Source organism: Felis catus, chromosome B2 (assembly GCF_018350175.1).
Source record: "Felis catus isolate Fca126 chromosome B2, F.catus_Fca126_mat1.0, whole genome shotgun sequence".
Lineage (NCBI taxonomy): Eukaryota > Metazoa > Chordata > Mammalia > Carnivora > Felidae > Felis > Felis catus.
In genome coordinates, this window is record NC_058372.1 from 117,674,685 (window position 1) to 117,701,169 (window position 26,485).

At 40.0% G+C, this 26,485-nt stretch overlaps 1 protein-coding gene across 1 annotated transcript in view; it reads left to right on the forward strand.

Moving 5' to 3' along the window:
• Positions 1-11,534: 11,534 nt before the first annotated feature.
• The window catches only part of SMLR1 (small leucine rich protein 1), a 55,193-nt gene continuing 40,242 nt past the window's right edge, over positions 11,535-26,485 (forward strand). Inside the window, 2 exon segments of the mRNA XM_045058660.1 lie at positions 11,535-11,594; positions 13,554-13,742. Of these exon segments, the coding sequence (XP_044914595.1) occupies positions 11,535-11,594; positions 13,554-13,742 (249 nt within the window).

Sequence of the window (26,485 nt, forward strand, 5' to 3'; positions counted from 1 at the left end):
AGTAAATTTATAGAGACAGAAAGCAGATCAGTGGTTGTCTACGGCTGGGGGTGAGGGTGGGGATTAATTGCAAGCAGGCACAAGGGACTTTTTGAAGTGATGGAAATGTTCTAAAACTGAATTATGGATAAACAAAATGTCATATGCATGTGTGTGTGTGTGTGTGTGTGTGTACGTATATATACACACACAGTGGAATTATTCACCTTTAAAAGGAAGGAAATTCTAACACATGCTGCAACACAGATGAAACTTGGGGACATGATGTTGAAATGTGAAATAAGCCAGTCACAAAGGACAAATACTGTATGCTTATATATATATGAGGTACTTAGAGTAGCTGAATTCACAGAGAAAAATGTAAAAATAATGGTTTTCCAGATCTGTGAGGAGAGAGGAATGGGGAGTTACTGTTTAAGAGGTACATAATTTCAGTTTTGCAAGATGCAAAGGAGTTCTGGAGATGGATGGTGGAAATAATTGCCCAAGAATGTGAATGTACTTAATGCCACTAAACTGTACACTTAAAAAAGGTTAAAATGGTAAATTTTATGTCATGTGTATTTTACCATAGTTTTTAAAAATTGGATTGTGGTTATAGTTGTACAACCCCATAAATTTACCAAAAATCATTGAATTATACACTAACAATAGATGAATTTTATGGTATGTAAACCATACTTTAGTTAAGTTATTAAATAGACCTTTGGCTGGGGGGGAGACCTTATCCTTAGATGAAGAGGTTTGCCTTAGGACTAATGACAAAACTCAAACAAACCTACTCTAAAGAAGGTTAAAACCAAGATTTCCCAGCTCAAGGGGATCTTGTTAGAACAAAATTACACACGCTTCAGAGAAAGATAACAGAGTTCAGGTTGTCTGTAATGTACTGTCACAATAACAAGTAAGAAATTAAAAATCACAACTCATGTGAAAAATTTTTTAAATGTGTCTTGTAGTCAAGAGAAAAATTAGTCAAAAGAAACAGGCTAATAGATGGTCCAGATTTAGAATTAGCAGAAAGGGACTTTGAAATAACTGTAAAATATTTAAAGCATTTATAGGAAAAGATTTATAGCATAGGTGATAAGATAGGAAATTTTAGGAGATATATGGAATTTGTAGAAAACTTGAGAAAGAAAAGAGCTAAATGGAAATATTAGAACTAAAAAATATAATATTTGAAATAAAATATTCATTGGATGGCATTAAAAGAAGTTTGGCCATAACAGGAAAAATGATTACTGAAATTGAAGAGTGGTCAATAGAAGTCATGTGAATTGAATCACAGAAAAAGAAAAGACTTTTTAAAAATAAACAGAACCTGAATTACCTATAAGATCAAGCAGTCTAGTACACACGTAATGGGAGCCCTAGGAGGAAAGGTGAGAAAGAATCAGGCAGAAAATTATATTTAAAGAAATAAGGACAAAAAATTTTCTAAATATGATCTAAATCAGCAACACACAGATCCAGGATACTTGGTGAAACCCAAGCAAGATAAAAAACAAATAAAATCACAGCTGGTAACATCATAAGGAAACTTGTAAGATGAAAAGAAAATCTTAAAAGCAACCACGGTTTAAAAAGACCTACCCCATAAAGGTAACAACAATAACAATTAGGCTTACTTCTCATCAGAAAAAGTAGAATCCAGAAGACAATGGAACCACATCTTTAAAATGCTAAAAGGAAAAAAGCAAAAACAAAAACAACTCTCAATCAAGCATTCTATACCTGGCAAAAACACCTTCCAAAATGGAGGTGAAGTAACCTACTTTCAAATAACAAGCTGATAGAATGTGTTGTCTGCAGACTTCTGCTACAGGAAATGACAATAACAATTCCTGGGCTGAAGGAAAATAGTACTAGATACATTCTGGATCTATAGTTAGGAAAGAAGAACACTGGCAAGGGTGAATATCTTTTCAAAAGAATAGACTTTTAAAATTTCTTTTCTTACATTCTCTAGTTGCCAATTCAAGGTTTAAAGCAAAAAAACGACAATAATGTATTGTGAGCTTTTCTCGTTATCGAGAGGTTGAAAACTATGAAAATAGTACAAAAGGTGAAAAAAACGCGCTAATGCAATTACACTACTGTGAGATTGTTGCATTACACAAAAAGTGATATGTTTATTCAAATTACAATGAGACAGTTAAGGATGCATATTATTATCCCAAAAGGATTCTTTATCATGGATTAGTTACTATTCCAATTTAATAATATTTCCATTAAAACTAAGAAGCATTAGGTGAAAGTTACCTTAAAAGTTACTTTAAAAACTCACTGGAAAACACTATAAAAATTATTATGGGATATAAATATTTCCAGTAGAAAAATAAGATTTTTCTCTAAGTATTCAAATATTGTCTAAGTCATTCTCTTACAGACTCAGAGAAGGCTCAGAATAAATCAGGGTAACATATTTGATGGAAAGATTTAGGCAACAATACCACAAGCTTTCAAATTTTATTGTAATTTCCTCATTTCAAGCCTTGTAGTGCAGGATAAATTTAAAATATCACTATTTTAGGGGCACCTGGGTGGCTCAGTAGGTTGGGCGTCCAACTTTGGCTCAGGTCATGTTCTAACTGTTTGTAGTTTGAGCCCCGCGTCGGGCTCTGTGCTGACAGCTCGGAGCCTGGAGCTTGCTTCCGATTCTGTGTCTCCCTCTCTCTGGCCCTCCCCCACTCACGCTCTGTCTCACTCTTTCTCTCTCTCTCTCAGAAATAAATAAACATTAAAAAAATTTTTTTTAAATATCACTATTTTAAAATTCACTATGCAGATTTGGACTAGACAGCAAAAGTCCCCATAGAGAAGCTACCCTGAAAAAAAGAGGAAATATTTTGTGGTTTTATAGTAATAAAAATAGCAAATAATTATTGAATGTCCATCATAAGTGCCAAGGATAAGAGTTAAGTACAGAGTTGATGACCATCCTACCTTCAAGGGACTCTTCATCTAAAATAATACATAATTAATACAAACATAATACATAAAGTACACAAATAACTAGAATTCAAGACGAGTGCAAAAAAAAAAAAATCCAACAAGAAAATTATCAAGTTTAATGGAGAATGTGATCATCTCCAGTTGCAGAAATTAAGCAAATCTTCAAAACATTTCCAATGGATCTTGAAAGTGAGTAGGATTTTCTTGGTGAAGAGTGGGGGGCTAAAACAATATGCACAGAGGCACAAAAGTGGGAAATTATAATGTGTGTGAGTAGACAATCCAGTTATTCAGTTCAGCTCTATTACGCAGGACTAATAGAGGAGTTGTCAGAAATAACTTGCACATGCACACTGGGGCATCCTCTAAAGGGATATGTAGGTCACCCCAAGAATTGAGAACTTTATTCTGTGGGTTATAGGAAGTTATTTCCACATGCCAGCGGGCTGGCATTATCAAACTATATTCTTGAGGAAGACAAACAAGGCTGATGAGCCACAGGCAAGAGAGACCGCAGAGTCCCATAAATGTGCCCTGCTCACCTGAAGGATCACAGCATGCTAGAGACTCGACTAGGATGACACTGGAACAGAGGCTAGAGCTAATGTTTAGGAAGATCCTGCCAACGGACTCCCAAACCACCCAATATCACCCACAGAATGCTTCCAGGGTCCCAGCTCTACGTTAGGCACGGCAGCATGTAAAAATTGGAGAGCAAATTAAAAACATTCACAAATCACCAAAATACAAGCTGGAACAAAACAGATGCTATATAGAAGTTTTCCCATCATTCAGCACATGGGCAACTGCAGCTGAACAGGGCAGACCGGGAGCAGCTGGAACACGAAAATAGACATGTCTACTAGGATAGAGTCACACTGAAAGGACAGGCTCAGCTTCAGGTGGAAGAGGGAGTCCAGTTTGGCAAACAGAATGTAGAGTCTGGAAAGCACAGCCATCAACCATAGGAAGAAATCCAGTTAAGCCATCTCACCATGGGTGGGTCCAATTCCCAGCAACGCTGTGGCCATACCTTTGGATGGAACAGAAATAGGGAAATCCAGGACAGTCAGTCACAGATGCAAGCAAACAGGTAGCCATAAGGGCACTAGTATGTCTGTCATCACTCACCAGAGCCCTTCCTATTAGGCTTGTGGTCAGGGGCAAGACATCAATATAGGAAGGGGGCAGCAGCTTGCTTTATGATGAGACCCTTGACAGTGTCCACATGATCAATGCCCTCATCTAGCAGAGTCTAGTCAGGTAAACAAGTTTTGAGGCACAGAGAACAATCACCAAAACTGGGCTATAAATGTGAGAATATGTATTAGGACCTAACCATAAAGCCAATTAACAGAATTGGGGTCAAGAGTCAATATCAGTCTTAAATATTCAAAGCTGAAGTGGTCAGCTAGAATTCTTTAAATCCACCCTATTCCTGGTCAGGATCTGTCCTAGAGAATAGAACACAGTTGAGACTGAGTAGAGGGTAAATTATATCAGTCAGGACAAGAGAAGAGGAGAAGAGTGGTCAAGGCCAGGGAGCCAGGATTCCCCTGACTGGAATGCATTGACGAAGCCATGATTCTGACTGGGAGGCTCAGAGTGAGGCATCATTGATCAGACAATATTGGAGCCAGCTCTTTTCTAACAGGTAAGATTTTCTTAAGATGGAGTAGAAATGGAAAGATTTGCCAGGCTATGGGAACAACACAAGCAAACAGGATGGCCAGAGTGTCAATGATCCATAGGGCAGTAGAGAGAGGTGAGGTCAGGGAGACATGGGTAAGTGAGGCCCCAAAACCAACCTAAGTAATTGGGACTTCATTTGATAGGTAAGCAGTGGACATTAGAAATTTTGAGGAAAGAAATGACAGGGTTCCATTCTAGACAATAAGCTTGACCATTGTGTCTGGCCTCTACCTCTCCACCTTCTCAATTTGGGAGGTTTCAAGCACAGGAATATTTAGAATGCCCTCCCTGCTCCAATATTGGATCAAAAGGCATCATTGGCCCTTCTGGCCCAGGTTTTGTTCCATCTCTGCCCAACCTGCCCGTTCTGATCAGGAATCTCCATTCTCACTTCTTACTGTGGTCTCTGCAGCCATCTTTCCCTTTCCCCTTTGTCTCGGGGTCTTGAATATAACCTATCTGGTAGATAACTTTCCAGGCTTTGTTCTGTGGGTGGGTATCTGCACATGTGTACCTGCCCTGTATGCAGCCCTTGCTTCTGCATATTTGTGTACAATATTCTAGGCTCAGCCTTGCCCTCACCTGCCCACCTAAGAATTTCCCTTGAGATAGATAAAACTTGGGATTATGACTGCCCCAGGAGGTCACAGTGGTGAGAGTAAGAAGGTCGTGCCAGGTGCTGTTTATGTCAGCACATTGCCCCATGCAAACTCGGACCTTGGTTTGATGTTCTGACTAGAGAATGGTCACACCACTCATTCTCAAGTGCGCTTCGTTGTGTTGTATCGAATGACCTAAGGCCTAACCAGCAAGCTAGTAGATATACAAAGAGAAGCCCAAGATTAAAATGAAGAGGGAGGAAGTAGGGACAAGGGAAAAAAGAAACAACCAAAAACCAAACATAAAAGAGGCACCACAGGTTTCTGACTGAGCACAGAAAGCAAGTCATTCAGCAAACAGTAGAGCCCTACTTCTGAGTACTGCATAACTTCCTATTGTTGCCTTCTCAAAGGTATCAAGCTAAGAAAAGAAAGTCTGTCACTTACCCTTAAAATTGGGAGGGAAGAGGAGAAACATTTCATGGGTAGAAAGATCACAAAGATATAAAAATTCAGACTCAACCTTTTTGTTCTAACTAATACGAAGCATTGGGGTAGACAAACATCTATTTAATTCAAAAGTGCATCTATGGGGTCTTTAAAAATTCAAAACATTACTTATCAGGGGCATGTTTGGGATAAGAAGTATGCTATGAAATTCATTTCATGATCCTAGTAGTCTGAATTGAAGTATCAGGCTTGAGATCACAGATCACCATGTTGAGATTACAGACACACTGGTGCTAGAACTCGAGGTGAATAATACTTGGCTTCTTCTTTTTCAAATACCTCTGGGAAAGGATTTTGTCAACAGCGCGATAACATAGAAATGTGATGTTCTGCACTTCTGATTCTCTGATGAGTGAGATATTATACAGAAAGAGAAAAAGTGAAATTTGGTAACATGAACAAACTCTAGGAATTTAAATCAGTATTCATCTGAATTCAGATAACTTGATTCTCCACAGTACTTGAAGACCTCTTTGCAGAAAATAAATTAAAATTTTCAACTTTGACAGATAGCTACTTTCAACTACAATATTTTTTGTAGGCTGAAGAACTAAAATTATCATTTGGATTTATATAACAGCATTTCTGGGTAAAGCGGCAGAACCTAAATCTGGCTATCTTAAGCAAAGAGGCAATTTAGTAGAAAGATTGAGGGCTCACAGAGCCACAGCAAGGCTGGAGAATTGGGAGTAGAAAATGAGTTACCCAGGGCTCCCAAAGGGCCTCAGGAACCCCAGTCCACATTGTGGAGAAGCCTCATCCTCTGAGCCACAGGCCACCACTGCTAGTGAGATGAATTCACCGATTCCATCTCCAGATTCTTGGAGCATTTTCTCAAGGCTGAAAGTTCCAGAAGGAGTGTCTCACTGGTCAGATTCATTCCGTGAAGTTACCTAGTAAGATAAGCCTAAGATTCAGGGGCAGGCAAGAACCTGACTCCTATAGCTTCCAAAAGGAAAGATGGTTTCCAGCTGGGCTACATGCAATTGGAGTCTTTCCAAAATGGAGAGTTGGGTGCAAACAGGAAGGAGTATTAAAGATTGAGCAGTGAAAAACATTACACGTGTTCATTAAAGTCTACCCATTTGGGTCCACAGATTTTTTTCCTGCTTAACACGAACCAATTATCCCTAATAGAACTGAGAACACTCTCACTGCCTCCCAAAGAGAAATGTCTAAATTAAGTAGTTACTGCTTCCTGGCTCTTAATCCAGGATCTCCCATTGATGTACATGTTTCCCCATATTTGTAACATGTGGCTTCAATATAACCACAAATAATTCATCCTATAAAGTAGGTGAATGAAAGAGAAAAAGAAGAGTTATGAGTTAAAATATTTATGTACACTTGATAGAGTAGAAAGGCAAATGCAGTTGAGGTTATAGTCCTTATTTCTGCAAATAATCACTAAGCTATTGCTGACATTCAACATTCAATGTTATCAGAAGCAGTTACCCATCCATTTTTGGCTTTCCTTATCTTTGACACAATCCATGTGCCCTTTGTGTCAGTCAGCATAGGTGGTTGCAGTCCTTTGCTTTACTGAGTTATCCCCAACTTCTCAACTGAGGAGCTGAGCCCTGGAGGTACTATGAGGTTGCATGAATAAGGGACATGGTGGAATGAGAAAGCGCCCGGAGATCACATGGGTTTGATTCATGCTCTTCCCCAGCACCACTGAGATCAAGACTACTTTTCTTTGATATCCAAGGCCTCTTTCTCAATTCTACAACTCAGTAATCACTTTTGATCCTGACAGTTCTAGGGCATGATGAGACTAAAATGGCCACATGCCAGTGTGGCACCCAGTGCACCAATATCATTGTTGTATCCAAGTTGGCAGCATTGCTACCTTTAGGCAAAGGCATTTAATCAGCTAAACCCAGCATGCAAAGATAAGTTTAAAAAAAATTTTCCAAGCGGATTATTAGGAGTAATTATCCTTTAGTTTACCGACCCTAATATCGATACTCTATATAAAAAAATTTCTTTAGGTGAGACCACTTATATTATCATGCTGACCCTACTGATCATTATAGAAATAATGCCCATTTTCTCTCTGATAGTTAAGTGGAGTTACGTGGCCTCTGTCACCTCTGGATCCTCCGGTCAACCCTGAAATCAGGTAACCCATTTCTACTGTGTAGTCTCCTGCCAGAATCTCCAGTCTTCAGAAAATACCCTATTCCAGAAACGGTGTTTGCTATACCAATGTATGTCTGAAGACCTTGTTGAAGGCAGTGGATTGTTAAAACAATCTCTGATGTAGTTGGATAAGATGCTCACGAGGGATTACTCCGTATTTCCCATGTATGAAATAATATGGTCTTTAATTCTATGCCAAGAAATGTTTTCATCAGTCCTAATATTTTGTGGGCTAGAGTTGAAGATTTGGTTTAATTAGCCAAATAAGTTACTGGAACCATATCCAGCTACTCAAGGCTTGCTCTGAATGCAAAAATATCTGGTAAGCACATCCATATTTAAATTTTCAGCCAGACTTACAATTATATTCCTCTTGATTTGTCAAACACCATCAGTCATTCCCACACACACTCCACACATATTTTCTCATAAAATTAGCAAATCCCTAGAATTTTAATGGTATAGAAACCTTCTTCATCAAAGGATTGATTTTGTAATTTGTGCTCAAGTCATGTTGAGATTTAACTCCATTTATTTCTCTAAGCATAGAGAAATGTAAGGCAGGTGGGGAATATAGAGAATAGGTATCTCCCTTTAGGAAGATCTCTTTCCTCTGGCCAAAGAATAAAAGAGTCTTGAAGCAAGAGAAGAGCAATCTCGTCATAGCAGAAAGGGGAAATTGTTTTTTTGGGAAACAGAAACTCCATACAGTATAGGGTGAGGATTTGGGTTACTCAGATGTGAGTCCATCCCACTGCCCAAGGGCCTACTTTTTTTTTGACAGATGACCACATTTTCATACACAGTGAAATATTTATTCAACTGATGTAATTTGGCATCCTTTAGGATAAAAAATCTGCTTCTGGGTTTTGAGTATTACAGCTATGAGATAATAAATCTTTTCATCATGCTCACAGAACATCCCTAAATTTCTCTCCATGGCTTAAATTGAGAATTTAGAGATTTGGGTTTATCGCTCTCTGGATTTAATCCGTCCAAAGTTATCAGAACCAATTATTCATCAATTTTTTTCATATCTGTCATACTATTTTTATGGTGGTGACACCATGGTCCACCAGAACCTTCTCCTCAATGGACCATGGGACACAAATGTCCATAGGCAATCATTTCATTCATTATCTTATCATTGCAAGCCATGGACTACTAGATTACCAGTCCAGAAAAAAAATAGGACATTCAATTCTCTCCACACTATCTCAGATTGAGATTGTCTCCAATTCCCCACATCTCCTTGGAGTTCTGTTACTTAAAACTCTATTTTCTGATATAGATTTCTGAATAGTCTGCTTCAGGCATTGTGTGGATTCAAATCCTGGCTCTGCTGTTTATTTGCCAATGTGAGCAAGCTCTCTGCACTTCAATTTCCTCCTTTGGAAACCAGGATAATAGTGCCCACTTCAACGACCATCATTAGGATGAGGGAATTAAGACATGTAAACACTAAGAACAGTGCTTGGCATTGAGAATGTGTTCAATAATCGTTAGCTTATCATTACAAAAATAATGGCAATTAATATTACTATTGTATTTATTATCAGCCAAAATTCTTATACATAAGTGAAAGAAACCAAGTCTAGGCATCTCAAGCAAAAGAAAGGGACATTATTGGAATATCTGGCATTACAGAATGGATGGGAGGTGGGAGGACCAGGCCTGGGAAGCATGAGGGGCAGGAGGGGTCCTGAGAGCTGAGCTGCCACAATCACAGCACAGACAAGGCAGCAGGACATCTGGTCCACACACTGCTACTGCTACTGCAAAAGCCAGACCCCAACCAGCTCCATCCATGTCCTCTGTCCAGACAGAAGTTCCAAAGCACTCAGTTAACTAAACCTATGTCACATGCTTCTGGGCACTAACTGCCACCAAGATTACATAATAGGATTTTCCCCAAATGGTAATTGGGGTGCTATTAGGAAAGAGGAGTTAGATATTGAAAAGCCAAAGGATGACAAGTGTTGAATTCATTAGGTAGCATTAGAGTCACTCAGTGCAAATGGTCAGTAATCCATGGGTATGACAACATGTGACCAACAGGAAATTTCCTCTGACTTGAGTGTGAAATGCACATGTCAAAGAAAGGAGGTTTTCAGCTTTTCTGAATATTTGAAGTGTCAAGCTTCCGGGAGCTGATCCATCCAGCCTTCCTGGTGGCACAGCCCGGGGGGTTGGTGGAAGGGCAACGCACAGCAACCCTCCGAATGGAAAGCTACTGGTATCTCTCCTGTTACTCATCATGGCCATCCCCATGGTCCAATTGGCATTGATGATTCAAAATAAACCCATGGGGGCAAACTTGGAGATATATTCTGGGGATGAGGGAAAAACTATGAGAATCCGAAGATGGATAATAAAACCTTACATCCAGCCGGTGGTGTCATTCCTGACTGCCCGTCCTCTACCTAAAGGAAGGATAGCCGCATATATTTCCCAGCCAGGGAGGGGGGCAAATGGGTTCGAAACCCCCACTCCAACAACAAAGGAATGTATCTATGGATACAAGTTACTCCAACCCCTAGGCCCAACTTGGTCACCTGGAGGCATTCCAGATGATAACTGGACCCGGTGGGTTAAGGTACAGAATGGTACCTAGGTACATTAATTCCTAGGTATACATTGTCTCTCCGGGAGCGCATAAGGCATGGGTTCCCAGGGCCCTCTTGGCTCCCTCCAGGCACCCCAGACCAAAGCAAATACTTTTGTTCCTTCTACTGCAAACGGTTCAAAGGAACAATTAAGAAGTCATGTCGCTGTAAACGTTCCACTTGAGGTGTTGAGAGCTAGATGACCTTTCATGAAAATAGCAAAGCAAACGCTTTATAGACTATAAATAAACGTAGATACATAATGAAAATAGTAGGAAGAAATTAATCAATAAGCAAAAGGGCAGGAGGGAACATTACAAAGAAATAACCATGATGTTCCTTAATGGGTGATTTTACAAAGGAACATTTTTAGAATTAGGTAATGCCAAGAAACATAGATGACGCATGCTACAGGGAAATTGCTAACATATACAATACCACTCTTGCCACAATAAAGCGGCCAGTCTAACACACTGCTGTTGTCTGCATCCATTTGTTACGCTCGCGGATGCCGTTCATCCTTCGGGAATCCCTGGACCTGCTGGAGCTGGACTCCGGCATCAAGCCATACCATCTACACCAGTAAACTTTCCCAAAGAGACATAAATATTGTACCAGCTTATTCAACTCTGCCTGACATCTTCTCCACCTCTCCAGACTCACTCCATTTTCCAGATTAGGATCTCTGCTTCTTCTCTCCCCAGCTCCAGAATAGGGAGGAACCTCTGAGAAACAGAAAGGTCAGAGATGACCACAGGGAGGGGGTGGCCTTAGCTCATCCTCAAAGGATGGGTCATTTTGTATAAGAGAAAAAAGATGAGGTTGGTCTAGCCACCGAGATGAGGATGAGTCAGGCCAGGCCAGCAGGACTTGCCTGTCTCTCTGGAAGCTTCATCATGAGGATAATGAAAGAGTAAGACTGAACTGCAGGCTACGTCTAGTGTGTGTAGGCCCTTAGTTGCCAAGCTAAGATTTGAAATTTAACCTAAGAAGATCAGACTCACACTAAGTTTTAAAACTGAAGATGAATCTGATGTTCCTGCAGCATGGGTTAGAGAAGGAGGAGCCAGAGGCAAGGAAACAAGTGAGGATTACAATTCCATCCACTCCTTTTGGGGTTTTGATGGGAAGTCATTTGGGAAGAAATTTAGGGTATTTGCAGCAAACAAAACTAGACTTTCTATTATAAAGTCAAAGACCAGTGAAAGTCTTCAGAAAGTATTAGTTGTGATTTGGACCAATGGGCTAGACTGGCATATATGTGTCAGGCCAATTTAGATAATGCTGCTGCTGGTGTTGCAATAGGGTGAATATTGGCCTATTGAGAAATTATCTATCTTGCTTTCAACTATAGAATTATTGCTCCCCATTCCCACATGCCCACATTTTACAGTGTAGTCAGGCCTTAAAGTTCTTAGCATGGGGAACATTAATAGCCCTTTGTGGAGTTTCAGAACATAATGGAGAATGATCAGGAGAGGTATTCTGCTAGGAAGGCAGCTCTTAAATCAACTGTTGTTTTCATATCCTAAATCTATCAGGCATTGAACAGGACCATCAGAATCAGGAAGGGTGATGGGAGAGGGGTGTGGTCCAGTCATGGTGACCTTGCTGGCTTCTGAGGTAGGTACCAAGACCCAGGCATTAAAGCCTCATACAATCATTCCCAGTTAGGGTCAGCCACTCCCAGTAGGCTGAAACTGAGTAGACTTGGGTCCCTGCCCTGGGGTGACCAACTGTTCCCATTTGCTCTTGGGGAGTTCCCAGGATTCAGAACGTTCAATGTAAAACCAAGAGAATCCTGGGCAAACCAAGGCAGGCTGGTCAGCTTCGTCTTAGTAGCCTGGTTACAGACAGAAGGGTGTTCAGATTGATTTGATGTTTATCTAGCTGCATTCAAAGGACGAGGCAAGCCAAGGGTCTCCCTACCCCTCCACCATCTTAACTCCTCCCTCCTGAATCTATACTCTTAATGAGTCAGTAAACTGTTCTGTCTTATTTATGGATTAAAAGATGTTGACAGGTATAAAATTTGTGGAAAATATACACAGGAATTTTTTTTGTCCTCTGCACCTAATAATATTCGTAATTTACCATGTTCCTTATTATTTAAAGTATTTAATGATTGGGAAAGCTCCTGTGGTCTTTCAGAATAATCTTTGACTTCATAGAGGGGGATTCATTTATTGGGGCTTCTTATCCATGATATAACCTTTTCCCCCTTCTTTGAAGATTTAATGTCCTTTGTTTAAAATGTCAACACAGGGGAACCTGGGTGGCTTAGTCGGTTAAGCATCTGACTCTTGACTTTGGCTCAGGTCATGATATCATGATTTGTGAGCCCTACATTGGGCTCTGTGCTGACAGGGCAGAGCCTGCTTGGGATTCTGTCTCCCAGTCTCTCTGCCCCTCCCTTGCTTGCTCTCTCTCTCTCTCTCTCTCTCTCTCTCTCAAAAAAAAAAAAAAAATGTCAACACAGAGCAAGAATGACATCAGGGCAATGTAAGGATGGTTCCAGTTACATCTTAAAGTACCTTCTTTTAACCTTTGTATTGCCTTCCTAGCAGGACTGATGACTTCATCCAAAACCACAGCATCTAAATATCTCTTCTCTTTGCCATCATTCAGCTTTTTCACACACACAAAAAAAGGCCATATTCAGAGGAAGCCGCATCCCTTACATTTTGTACATGAGCCCAACTGCAATCTCTCAGAGGACAGAACCATTTCTCATTAGACCTTAACTACCAATATAAGATTGGCTTATCAATTTTCAAGGCCAAATACATTTTATGGAAATAATCTTCTCTGGAACAGAGAACTTAGAATGGAAATCATTGGAGTGCTACAGAGTTCTAAGCTTCCTGGTGCTTTTCAGAGAACATGGACCAAATAAGAACTTCACAAGTCACAACTTCAATTTTGACTGAGGAATGGCTCCGGAACATCAGCAAGTAATAGTCTCACAAGAGAGGCATTCAAAACCAAATACATTAACCTACCCCAGAGACCCTTTGACTTCTTTCTGGTCACTGAATCTTAGGAAGTTAACAAGCTTGGAAGTTCTGGAGCTCCTGAGGATGGGTCTCATCCAGAGCACAGTGTGGGCACTCTCCACACAAACAGACCTAAAAAGTCAGAGCTGCAGGCCAACAGCAGTGGCAAAGAAATCAGGGATAGCTGCCTAAATTACCATGACAAAGATTGGTTTCTGAGGAGCGAAGAAGATACAGTACTCCCATACACTTCCAAAGAATCTGCTGGTTGACTGCTAGTTGACTGACTGCCCCCAGCTGCCACCCCTTTGGATCCCCTACTGTCTTTCCATCCAGGCCATACGACTCCCAGTATGGCCCCCACCAATGACTGAGCATGGTGGGGTACTGGTGTCAAACCATTCCTTAACAAAGTAGGACTCTCCCAAAGGCCAGCCTTTGCTCAGGGACTCCCCATCAGCCAGACTCCAACTCTCTTAGATCCGCAGTCCACCCTTGCTGCCGGATCCTCCTTCCTCTCTCCTATCACCAGTGTGAAAGCAGAACTGACCAGAAGAAATGTGAAGTGAGGGAGCCACCACGTATGTCGTTTCCTATTTTTAAGTAATCACATTACAAAAGGAAAAAGAAACAGATGGAATAAATTTTAATTATAAATAAATGTATATAATGATATCTTTTATCCCAAAATATTATTTCAACATGGCGTCAATATTTTCAAAGCCATTAAGGAGGTACTTCACATTCTCACATGTGTGATGGGTTTTCTGCTTTTCAGTTTGCAGTAGTAAGTTTTACACATCTACGGGGTGTTTACACACCTCAATTCAACCTAGCCACACTGCAAATGTTCAATAGTCCCATGTGGCTAGTGGCTATCTGTCAGACAGTGCAGGTTCCAAGGCTCTTCCTGCCTTCCCCTGCTCCCTTATCCTGTACAGACACTATCCTCCAAAACCCTTCTGTGGGAGTGACTGCTTCTCAGAGGACCTGAACTGACACGTCTCTCTCATTGCCTCTGGTCCAAATACTGTTATCAGATGCAGAGTCTTAAAAAACCAGTGTCTTTAGATCACTCTCCTGCTCAAGATCTTTCAGTGGCCACCCTTCTTTTCAGTGAAAAGCTCTGCCCTTGATTCCCAGTGGCCTCCCTAGCATCATGGCCTTTCACACAGTCAGTTTGCTGTGAGCACTCCCAGCCCTGCCCCGTCCAGTATGCTGGGTTGGGTCTCCTCACTCCTCCCATGGAAACCAACTTCTTTCACACCTTCAATTGTTCCCATTTCCTAAAAAGCTATTTCTTCCCATTGAACTTATTTGAGGCTAATCTGTAAAGAGTCAGTACTGATATTGCCTATCCATACATGCAATATTTAAAAATTATATCTGGATACCATTGGCATTTTCATTTATGAAGTAATACATGTAAGTTTTGGAAGACAAACTAAAGTAATACTCACCTCCAATATTCATTTAACCAGTATGTACTTACCCAGAGTATATGTATTCAATAGACAATAACCACTGTGGCAACGCACAAAGACACAGAATCTATAACTCTTTGTTTTCAAGGCGCGGTGGTTAATTTTATGGGTCAGTGGGCTGGGTTATGGTGTCCAGTTGTTTAACCATATGCTAGTTTCGATGTTGTTGTGAAGGTGTTTTTTGATGTGACTGACATTTACAATTAATTGACTTTACATAAAGCAGATTACCTTCCAGCATGTGAATGGGCCTCTTGTAATCAGTGGAAGGTTTTCAGAACAGACTGAGCTTCCCTTCTGCTGCAAGACTGCAGCGTAGAAACTCCACCTGCATTTCCAGCCTATTGGCCTGCCCTCCAGATTCCAGACTTAAGACTTTATCAATTCTTACCTGAATTTGCAGTCTGCTCTAAAGATTTCAGACGTGCCAACCCCCCCCCCCCCCGCCCCCAGTTCCATGAGCCAATTCCTTAAAATAAATCTCTGTTCTGTTTGTATGGACATAAACCTATTAGTTCTGCTTCTCTGGAAAGCCCTAATACACAAGGGTTTTTCTTTCTGTTTTGGAGAGGAAAACTTGGAAAATTAAATGACAGCTGAAGACAACACTATGTTACCCAAATAAATTATTAAATTGCAACTGTCAAATTTATGCTACAGACCCCACATGCTCAGGTGTGTTCAGAAGAAAGATAAATTACAATGGACTAGTGATCTCAGTGAAAGCCCAATCACTCAAGCACTTTGGTATTTAAATTTGAAACTATTTAAAATTATAAAACTAATTTGTTAACATTCCAAACCCACCTTTTTAAAAGCACATCCCACATTTGGTGTGTTTGGCCTTTGATAAAGTATGTTTCTGCTGAGATAGAGGAGAACAGAAAGCATGACCTAGTTAAACTCAGGCAAAACTAATCTTGCAAATTGATCAAAAAGTGCCTCGCAAAAATTCCCTTGTTAAAGTGTCTTGGGAATACCTTAGTAAGAATTTAAAAGATCCCAATCTAAATCAGGACAGAAAACTGTGGTTTTCCAACATTACACACCAAAAAAGTCTGTGTCATTTACTTCATTAGAGAGGCAATTTTATTTTAACATGACATTTTTAAAAAGGCTATGTTGTTTCATTTTCCCTGTGTCACCCTACTTTTTGCCACACCTACTCCCTCTTTTGCAAAGCATTTCTAAATTTGGCAAACTCAGTTTTACCTCCCTTTCACATTGCAGCTGACATTGTGGGGTTGTGGTTGTTCAATCATAATTAATCAATAGGATACACAACCAAGAAGAAAAGATTAATAATAAAGCAAACATTTTTTTTAAAATAAAAAGACTTCATGTCTGATAAAAGACCGTTATCCAAAATATACAAGGAACTCTTAAAACTCAACAATAAGAAAACAAAATATACAAGGAACTCTTAAAACTCAACAATAAGAAAACAAACAACCCAGTTTAACATTGGGCAAAAAAGCTGAACAGACACTTCACCAAAGACAATATACAGAGAGTAAATAAGCATATGAAAACACATTCCACATTGTACTTCATGAGGGAAATGCAAATTAAAAAAAAAAAAAAGCAATGAGATACCAACACACCTATGAACATGGCCAAAATCTGGAACACAAAGTGCTGGTGAGGAGAAGAAGCAATTGGAACTTTCATTCATTGGCTGATGGGAATGCAAAATGGTGCAGTCACTGGCAGAAGACATTTTAGCAGTTTCTTGCAAAACAAACATACTCCTACCATTCAATCCAGTATTCGTGTTCTTTGGTATTTACCCAGATTAATTGAAAACATACCCACATACGAAAAAAAAAAATCTGTGTATGGATGTTTATAGCAGCTTTATTCATAATTGCCAAAACTTGGAAGCAACTAAGATGTCTTTCAGTAGATGAATGGAAAAAGAAGTGATGGTACATCCAGATAATGGAATACGATTCAGTGCTTTAAAAAAAAAAAAAAAAGAAAGCTATCAAGCCTTGAAAGGACATGCAGGAAACTTATATATTACTAAGTGAAAGAAGCCAATGTGAAAAGGCTACATACTGTATAATTACAACTAGATGACATCTGGGAAAGACAAAACTGTGGAAACAGTAAAAAGATCACTGGTTGCCAGGGGTTAGGGATTGTGAGGGGAGGAAGAAAATGCCATGATCCGAACTTATGAATTATATTTTCAGGAATTATATTTTTTGAAGCTTTGCTAAAGGAAATTTTTCTCACTGTGAATCTGAGTATAGAATATACCATTTAGAATTACAAAGTTCCAAATGTTCAAATATCTTCCTACTTGGGTGTCAAAAAAGAATTTTAAACATTTATCAGCCTTTACTGTGTTACTTAACCAACCATTCCATCTTCTCTTTGCCATGTGTGTCTATCAGCTCTCTTCACATCTCCTGTGGTACTTGTTGGGTGAAGCAATCAACTCTTGGCCCTGAGATGCCCTGCAACTCTTTGCTGGGTGCCCCAAGAGTGGAAGGCTCTCCCCACTGTTTGCTGAAGCCATTTTTTAAGGTTGGGTTTACAACTTTCAGATATAAAGTGACATCTACCCAAGACAAACAGCAGACTTGCTTCCACTTACTATGATAGTGGCGGATTTCCCAAGTTCAGTGTTCCTCTCCTATACTGCAACCCACTGCATGTGAAGGCATCCATCTAGGTCCACTTATCCCCTTGTGCAGCTCTGAGGCACCAGTTTCTGGGTATTGCTTTGCTGCGAGTAACAAAGCTTTTTATCTTAAGCCAGGAGTCTAACACCTTCTGCCCTGGCAGAATCTAGCCATGAAACATACACAGGCTAATTTAGTATGACTGAAATAGTGCTAACAGTTACACATATCCTGCCCTCCCAAAAAGTTGATCCCCACGTGGGCTCAACCAGGTCTTAAGCTGTTGAATGGAGAAAAGTATTGAAAGAAGGATCAGAAAAGAATGGGGACAGTGTCTAGAATGGGTGGCCAAAATTGGGCACTGCCATGCAAGTTCTGAGTAGACTAAAATGGTAAAGACAAACTCTGCAACTGTGTTTGAGGTCAGGCTGCCTACCTCTTTCAGGAAGAGTGCCAAACTCTATATTTTCTGCCTTAAGCACTTAAGCATTTCTTTTGTTAATGTATTCATTCAATGAATATTTATTGAAGGGCCTGGACAAGACTAAAAAGAGAAAATTGTCTGAACATATCTATAAGACCATGTAGGTTGGTATTTTAGTTTTCATTCTGTAAGTTATTTCACATTCTAAATAAAATTATCTTTCTCCTCTTCTACATCTATTCATGTGCTCAGAAAGCACCTTTTCAGGGATCCCTACACTCTACCCCAGTTACAACTTTATTCTTTATCTCTCTGTCTATAATATTATTGTTAAAAGTTGGAGAAGTCCAGTGAGATGAAAATGCAACTCTTTCATTGTCTGCCCAGTTCAAGACTTTCCCTAATCTGAGGGGCGCCTGGATGGCTCAGTTGGTTAAGCGTCCGACTTCGCTCAGACCATGATTTCACAGTTCAGGAGTTCAAGCCCCGCGTCGGGCTCTGTGCTGACAGCTTGGAGCCTGGAGCCTGCTTCAGATTCTGTGTCTCCCTCTCTCTCTGCCCCTCACCTGCTCACACTCTGTGTCCCTCTGTCTCTCAAACATAAATAAACATTAAAAAAAAGACTTCCCCTAATCTGAGAGCTGCCCCCCAATTAGGGTGAGCCTCCTATATTCATACAGTCCCTCAGTCATTCAACAAATATTTACTAAGCACCTTCTGTCTACTAAGCACTGTTACAAGAGCTGGAAATCAGCAATGAACAAGATAGAAAATAGTCCATTCTAGTTGGGGATTGGAGATAGACATTGGGAAGCAAGCAGTGATGCATGTTCTTAGATATGGAGAAAATAAAATAGGGTAATTGGATAAGCCATACAAAGGTAAAGGGTATTTTACATTAAATGATTCTAGAAAGTGTTTCTGGGTGACATTATCACTGGCACTTAGAAGGTGAAAGAAAACCTTCATGGATGCATGGGTACCCAGGGGTAGAATGTTTCAGGCAAAGGAAACCCTAATACACAGGAATGATTGGACTCTCCCAAACATAGAGAGGGTCAGAGTGGCCAGAGGAAGGGGAGAGAACTGAGAGATATGCACGATCCTCTCCCAGTAATGTGGAGTTAATACCTAAGAGAAACTAAAACTAGAAGTTGTATGAGCAAAATAATTAAGTATCTAATCTTTTATGTTCTCATAGATCTATCCTGGAAATTGTTAGATCACCAGAAAGCATAGTCTCAGAATCACTTTATCTTAGCTTCTTGGTAATGGATATTCACCAGCTTTACAACAAAGTGTAACACATGCTGTATCACCGGGTTTCCTCAGCCTTGTCATGTCATGTTCAACATCATAATGTCTCCAGAGGTAGAAATAACAGTGTGCAGAGATAACTTTTAAGACATCAGATAAAAGTATCAGAGGATTAAATACTATTATTGCTAATTAAATAAAGAAAGCATAATATATGCCCCTGTGAGCCCTGGAGTAGAGAGAAGAAAGGATCCTGATCCTCCAGGAACTAGCATCAGATCCTAGAAGAGTATTAGGGTCTTGACCAGGGAAAGGATGTTACTTGGAGGATGAGAAGAGAAGAGGACACACTTGGTTTACTTCATTTGCCTTGGATTAGTCTTTCCACTGGAGGCAAAGATATGGGAATCTCAAATATAAGCTGTTGCTAGAAGCATTTTTTTGTTAAACACATTAAAGCTGACTCTGGGTCTTATCCAACTAACTTAGCTGGAGAAGAAGGAAGGCTTTTTTCATATTTTTATTTGTAGTGAAGCATTATCTTAACAACCCAGCAATTTTTTTCTCTTTTAAAAAATTTTAATTCCAGTATAGTTAACATACAACATAGTTGTATAAGTTAACAGTAAACAATCAAGCAAATTAAGACCAGAAATCACTGACCCCAGAACTCCACCATTTTAATAAAATTTAATTCAAAAAACTAATTTTTTCTGTTTCTAGTCTTTTTACATAGAGTCACTTATATGTAAAATTGTTGTAATAGTTTTATAGGTACAATCTCATGTTCTTATACAGGCTTTCTGGTTTTTTGTTTGGAGAGTAGAAAAAGTTGGCTCCAATTCTGGTCATCTGAGATGAAGTAGGCTGACTGTCTGGGTGGAAGACAACTCTGTCTTCTAAATTTTCACAACAGAATGACAACTCTGCCTTCTGTGCATCTGGTCCCTAAGCATATGGTTCTCACTTTTATCAGCAACATAGACTTCATGCAGAACAAGCACTTGTCAGAGAAATCGACTACAATCCAAACACTCCCTTATTCCCAATATGCCAGAGTCAAATGGACAAGTAAACTACCTATTCTTTTAGGCTTCCCAAGCTCTATCTGGGTACTACTACATCAACAGAAAGTGTAGTTCCAGAACCACACTATCTCAGCTCCCTGATTTCATACTATATTCTTTGTATAGGGTTGATAGTGGAGGAGTTCATGAAGACCTGGTCTCTTTTTCATCATGAAACAGATTTACCTATGAAAGAAGACTCACAATGTATTGTGAGGTTTTGTTCCTGGAAAATGTTGCTTCTGCAAAACTTTTTCACGTGCTTCCTCTTTCTAAAATTAAACCAGAAAATGAGGATGATATACCCCAATGTGCCTTGCAGTTGGGCTCAGCTGCTTGGAAAGTCAGTCACATTTGTGACCCATTACAGCAAACATTTCATCTCAGGTTACCTGTTAACATCTCTTCTTGGTCATTATAAAGAGTTTAATTGTCATCATTAATCTTCCATCGTGTTAACTTTTACAAGTCATGTCACATCCTCTGTAATATATATAATACGTGTTAAAGAAATGGAACATACTCAAAATATAAAGAAGTCATTGGGGGAGTCAGGATAATTCTGTGGGTAGAAGGGGCCAAGCCTTCCGTGACTTCGTTGCAACTTTCTGATTAGAGAGAGGAGAATAGTTCTGCAGAAATATTACTTAAACAAATATAGTGAAGAAATATTCTCCATGGCAGTGAATACATACCTGACCACAGTGAAGGATTCATAGGGGGAAATAGTGGAGTATGAATTTGGAAAGATATCAGGGTTAATCTGAAGAGTGCTTTGAATGTCAAGTTTATGAGTTCAATTTCAATTCTGTAATTTTTGAACAGGGAAGAGGCTGATGAAATTGCCTGAATAATCACGACCAAGATGGCACCATTGATAGATCTACATCACTCTGGAGGATAGGTCATTTTTTGTATGGGATGTTGAGAGTTTGTTTTTAGACATTACATTTTAAGTCCCATCAGGATATCTTGGTGGAAATTCCCAAGAGATTGTGAGGTAGGCATCTAGAGCTTGATATTGATGTCAGGGAGACAGATTTGGAAGTTATCAGCATAGAGGAGCATTAGAGAAGCATTGAATGGAGAGGACTACTCTAGGATCATTCTCTTTCAATAATATTTAAAGTAACCCCAGAGAGCTGTGACATCTAAGGATTAAGCTCTCCTAAATTAGAGGGCATGAGTGGACAACAGGGCACTTGAGTGCCCTCAAAATTGATACTTCCTCTCAGTCCAAAATACAGGCTAAATTTAGACTAGTCTTCAGTTGCTGGCATTGCTAGGATTAGAGAGTTAATGAATAATTGGGGGGGGGCAACAGGGGGTAAAAAATAATGAAGCTGAAATGCTGAGGAAAAAAAAGAGACAAATGCATGCTGTCCATAAACTGAGAAAACAAATTCTTCAGAGAATAACAAAAAAGCAGTATCGCCAACTCGGCTGGGAAAAAGGTGAATAGGAGGCAGTGCCTCAAGGTTGGTCAGTGGCACCTTATATTGCACATATTACCCAATGTCAAGCGAAATAAACTCACACTGTGAGAAGTCACAGCCCCCTATTGAAATCACTAGAGAGAATGGGCAGAAAGGGGAAAATAAAGGTAACACTGGCACCTTTATAGCAAAGGTAAGACCTTTGGGATGTGGGACTCCAACACATGATAAATAAGCAATGTAAGTTAAATTCAAAAATAGCCTGGGTGCTAATGGTATTTTGTCAGAACTGGTTAGCCTAAACTTGGTTGGGTGTGTTGCAGCACGGAAAGCTCAATGTGACCTATAAGGGGATGAACATTAGAATGTAGGGATGAAGCTATGGAAGATGAAACTGGAGAATTAAGGGACAGATGACAGCGCAAGGAGTTTGGGCTCCACCCTAAAGGTGAAGGGATTTATGAGAAATTTGTAAGGAAGGGGAACAACAGATTCCTATTTATGTTGGAAAAGAGGCACCTGTACAGGTGCACACAGGTGCCTGGAGTGGGGCCACAGGCCAGCAGAGGGAGGCCAGTTAGAGGCTTTTGCGATAGGTTGATGAGTGCTGCTGAGGCCTGCAGTCAGGAAACCACGGGGGAATGGGAGTAGGTGGGAGGAAGGATGGTGACCATGATTCTTGTGAGTCATGCACTTTTGAGAGCTGTTCTCAGACAGTTAACCTTCTAGCCACGATCCCTCTTCTTTCCTCATGACTTTCTATAAATCGGTCTTCCAGGCAATACAATTTTCTTAGAGGTAAAGAGAAGGGCATATATAAGCACCACCACCTCACCTAGCAGAATAAGATATAGAATCTCCGGGGCTTATTGTAGAGCTTAAGACAGGTGCTAATGCATGGATTCCTCCGTTTCCTCTTCCTTTGGAGAGTTTCTCTTTTGATTGTCATGCTCCCAACACATGGGCGCCAAAGGATCTGGAATCCACCTTTAAACTCTGATTATAAACGGGCAAAGCTCTTTCCATGCTTCCTCATAGCACTGCCAAGAAACACTACGACAGTTGAGATTCAAAAAGGAAAGCTTGAGAGATACCAGATCTTCTAAGCTCAGCCCCTGTAGCAAGCCTTCAGGTCCATCACAAGCGTTTTGGAAACTTCAGTGCTTGAACACATATAGACCTGAGTTGAGTTCAAATTCTAAGTCTCCTAAATAGTCTTAGGGCCTTAGCTATATCCACAAATGCTCAGAGTCAGTAATACAGGACTCAAAGGGAGTTGAGGAAATTGGGATGTAACACTGGAAAAGCAACTGACACTACATGGGTCTGCATATCTGTGAGTAACTTAATTTGGCTGATAGCAAAGAGACCCAACTCCAATGGACTGAACACACAGAAAAAGGTATGTGCCTAGGGTAGGCAGTCCAGGGCTGGTATAACACCTCCAGAAGTTTTTAGGGGGCCAGAGGCCTCCTATTTTCAAACTTCAAAGTTACCCCATGGTCAAGATTGCTGCTGGGCACAATGAAGGAAGAATTCAACACCCTTCTAGAAAACTTTCCCAGAAGAAACTTTAACTTACATCTCATTGACCAGAACTTAGTCACAAAACCATAGCTAAGTGAATAGTCAGCTATGCTAAGTAGACTGGAAAAATCTAGTTTTCAAATGGTCCCAATGCATTTGAGTCTTTTACAAAAATAGAGAGAATTAACATTTGATAGGTAATTAACATTGTCCTCTATAACTCTTATTAAATGTTAGTCTGCTCTCTTTCTAAAATTTTTTTATGTTTATTATTTATTTTTGAGAGAGAGAGAGAGGGTGTGAGCAGGCAAGGGGCAGAGAGAGAGGGAGACACAGAATCGGAAGCAGGCTCCAGGCTCTGAGCTGTCAGCACAGAGCCTGAAGTGGGGCTCAAACCCACGAACTGTGAGATCATGACCTGAGCCGAAGTCGGACGCTCAACCGACTGAGCCGCCCAGGCGCCCCTAGTCCCCTCTCTTTCAATAAAAAAATTCAACATAGAACTTAATATCATATTAAGTTTTTCTTGATTTTTAATATCATATTAAGTTTTCCTTGGTTTTTCTTGATCAGTGACATGATAAATGGTCAAATGAAGAATATTTCTGCATCTGTTAAGAAATCATTGATATACCATCCAAAATGGTCAATATTCCTTGACTCAGGCAATAAATTAGTACCAGAACAAAAATTCATCTCTCCTGGTTAAAAGAGATTTTTTGGTCTGTTTTTCTTATCATATGAGAGCTCTATTTTTTACTTTGTCATATTTTGCTTTGGCTTGCTATTTTGCATTCAATGTTAATATGAACCTTAGTCTAAATTCCAGATATAATCATCTCACATTATTTTCTTAATTGGCCCTTAGACTTTTATTTTCATGATTCTCAGAGCATTTGCACTTCAGATTCTTTTGAAAGTTTAAGGAGGCTAAAGTAACAAATAAATCCAAAGATTCAGCACTTGTTCAGAGTATCCACTTGAATTATTCTTCTGCTCCAGTGCTTAAATAATTAATAGAGAGTTGAAAACCTCAGTTTCCAAGGCACTCTATGAAGAGAATTACCATCAAATTAATGCTAATGATGGTCTTAAGATCTGGGAATATGTAAAGAGTGTTCATTCATTTCAAATATAAAACTACTGGGCAGTCAACAAACCACCGTGAAATTCATCTCCAAGAACATTAAAGCCTTAGAAAACTTTCCAGAACTAGAATTGGTCGTGGCCAAATAGTTTTAAGGAACTACATCTAATATGACAAGAAACAGGAATTTCTTACATGGCTGCATTTAACAAAATGGACATTTGAGAGAGGAAAAAAAAAATCACAAGATAAATGGAAAAATTCATAAGATAAAAAGCAGACTCTGATCTCTGGTACTATTTAGAGAGCAAAATGCTGACAAGTTAATAGATAAAGATGGCTCAAAGGTCATGACTTTAAAAAAAAAAAAAAAGAAGCAAAATGGAACTCATCTGGTTAAGACAAGTGAAGAGATTTCTTTTTTTTCTCAGTTGTCCACTGTCAGAGAGACCATATTACGAGGTGAAGGAATAAGCTGAGGCAAAAAATGAGTTTTGATCATCTTCAATGAGACAGAAAGCTGATGTTTAAAATGAAGCTGCCGTCCTTTCTCTTCACCCCCGTGACACACTCTAGCCCCCATCCTGTTTGGACTGACCTGTTTCCTTGCAGACCCACATGTGAGTCATGCACATCTTCAGGGCGCCTTGCACACTGGTGCCTCCTCGTCTTTCCTCACCCTCTTCCCTCCTGAGGAAAGCCTTCACATAGCTGTGTCTTAACCACTTTTTCAGAACCAGCTAAAACCCTACATTTCCTGAATTTACTGCCCTCTTACAACATTTTCTTCAAATTCTGCAATCAGCCTCTGCCATACAGCGCAGCATATGTGCAGACTAACAGCATTTGATGTTCTTTTACTTATGTTGGTCTCATAACTAGCAGGGAAGTCACCTGGGGACAAACCTACATTCTGTGTCCAGCTGTGTCCAGCTGATCTAACTGTACCTGATCAAAGCAGAGCAGAGGAGCGACAGAGACAGCAACTCAGAACCCCATGCCCTATGTATGACTTTCCCCCTTTTCTCTTTGTATGCCATTTAACCCATGCAAATTATGAACTCTCTCCCAATACAAGTCTACCACTGGCACCTGTCTTTTCATTTTCTTGGTGGTTCTCCTCCTGGAGAACCAAAGCAACAGAGAAATGAGAGGTGAATTGAGGGGTTCAAATTTCAAAGACTGAATTGGCTTTGCTCTAAAGGACTTTGCCCTTGACACACTCAAACAATCTTCTCCCTGGTCCTATAGGATCCAAACAACCAAACTGTCACTTTATTTCATATTAGCCAGGAAGTCTAGGGATCCATTGCATTTTTATATCCTTTCTTTTTATCATATCATGCAGCAAATATTTATTGGGCACCCATTATATCTCTTAGTGTGAAATGTAGGAATCATCCTACATACTGGGAATACAGCAGGGATTAACAGTGAAGCCCCTGTAGCAGGTTGAATAGTGGCCCTCCAAAAGCTTCTTCCACCTGGAACCCAGAGATTCGATCTTATTTGGGAAAAAGAGTCTTTCCAGAGGTAATCAAGTGAAGGATTGAGGTAACATCATCTTGGATTCGAATGGGTCCTATTTCCAAAGACAAGTCTTTAGAAAACAAGGGAAACAAAAGCACAGACGGGGAGAAGAAACATGGCAAAGGCCATGAGAAGACGGAGGCAGAGATTAGAATGATAAGTGTAGAAGCCACACAATACTGAGGACTGCCAGCAGCCACCAGACCTGGAAGAGGCATGGAAGGACTCTCCCCCGAGCTTTCAGAGGGAACTCAGCACTGCCAACACCTTGATTTAAGACTCTGGCCTCCTGGCCTGTAAAAGAATACATTTCTGTTGTCTTAAGCCACCGTGTTTGTGATAATTTATTTCAGCAGCCCTAGAAAAAGAATACATCCTTTCATGAAGCTTTCCATTATAGTGAAGAGACAAACTAACAAGAAAGTATAATATAGTGAGAGGTAAGTGCATTAAGAAAACAAAACAGGACAATGTGACAGAGTGTCACCAAGAGCTACTTTAGATTAGAGCCTGAGAAGACTCTACTTAATTTCT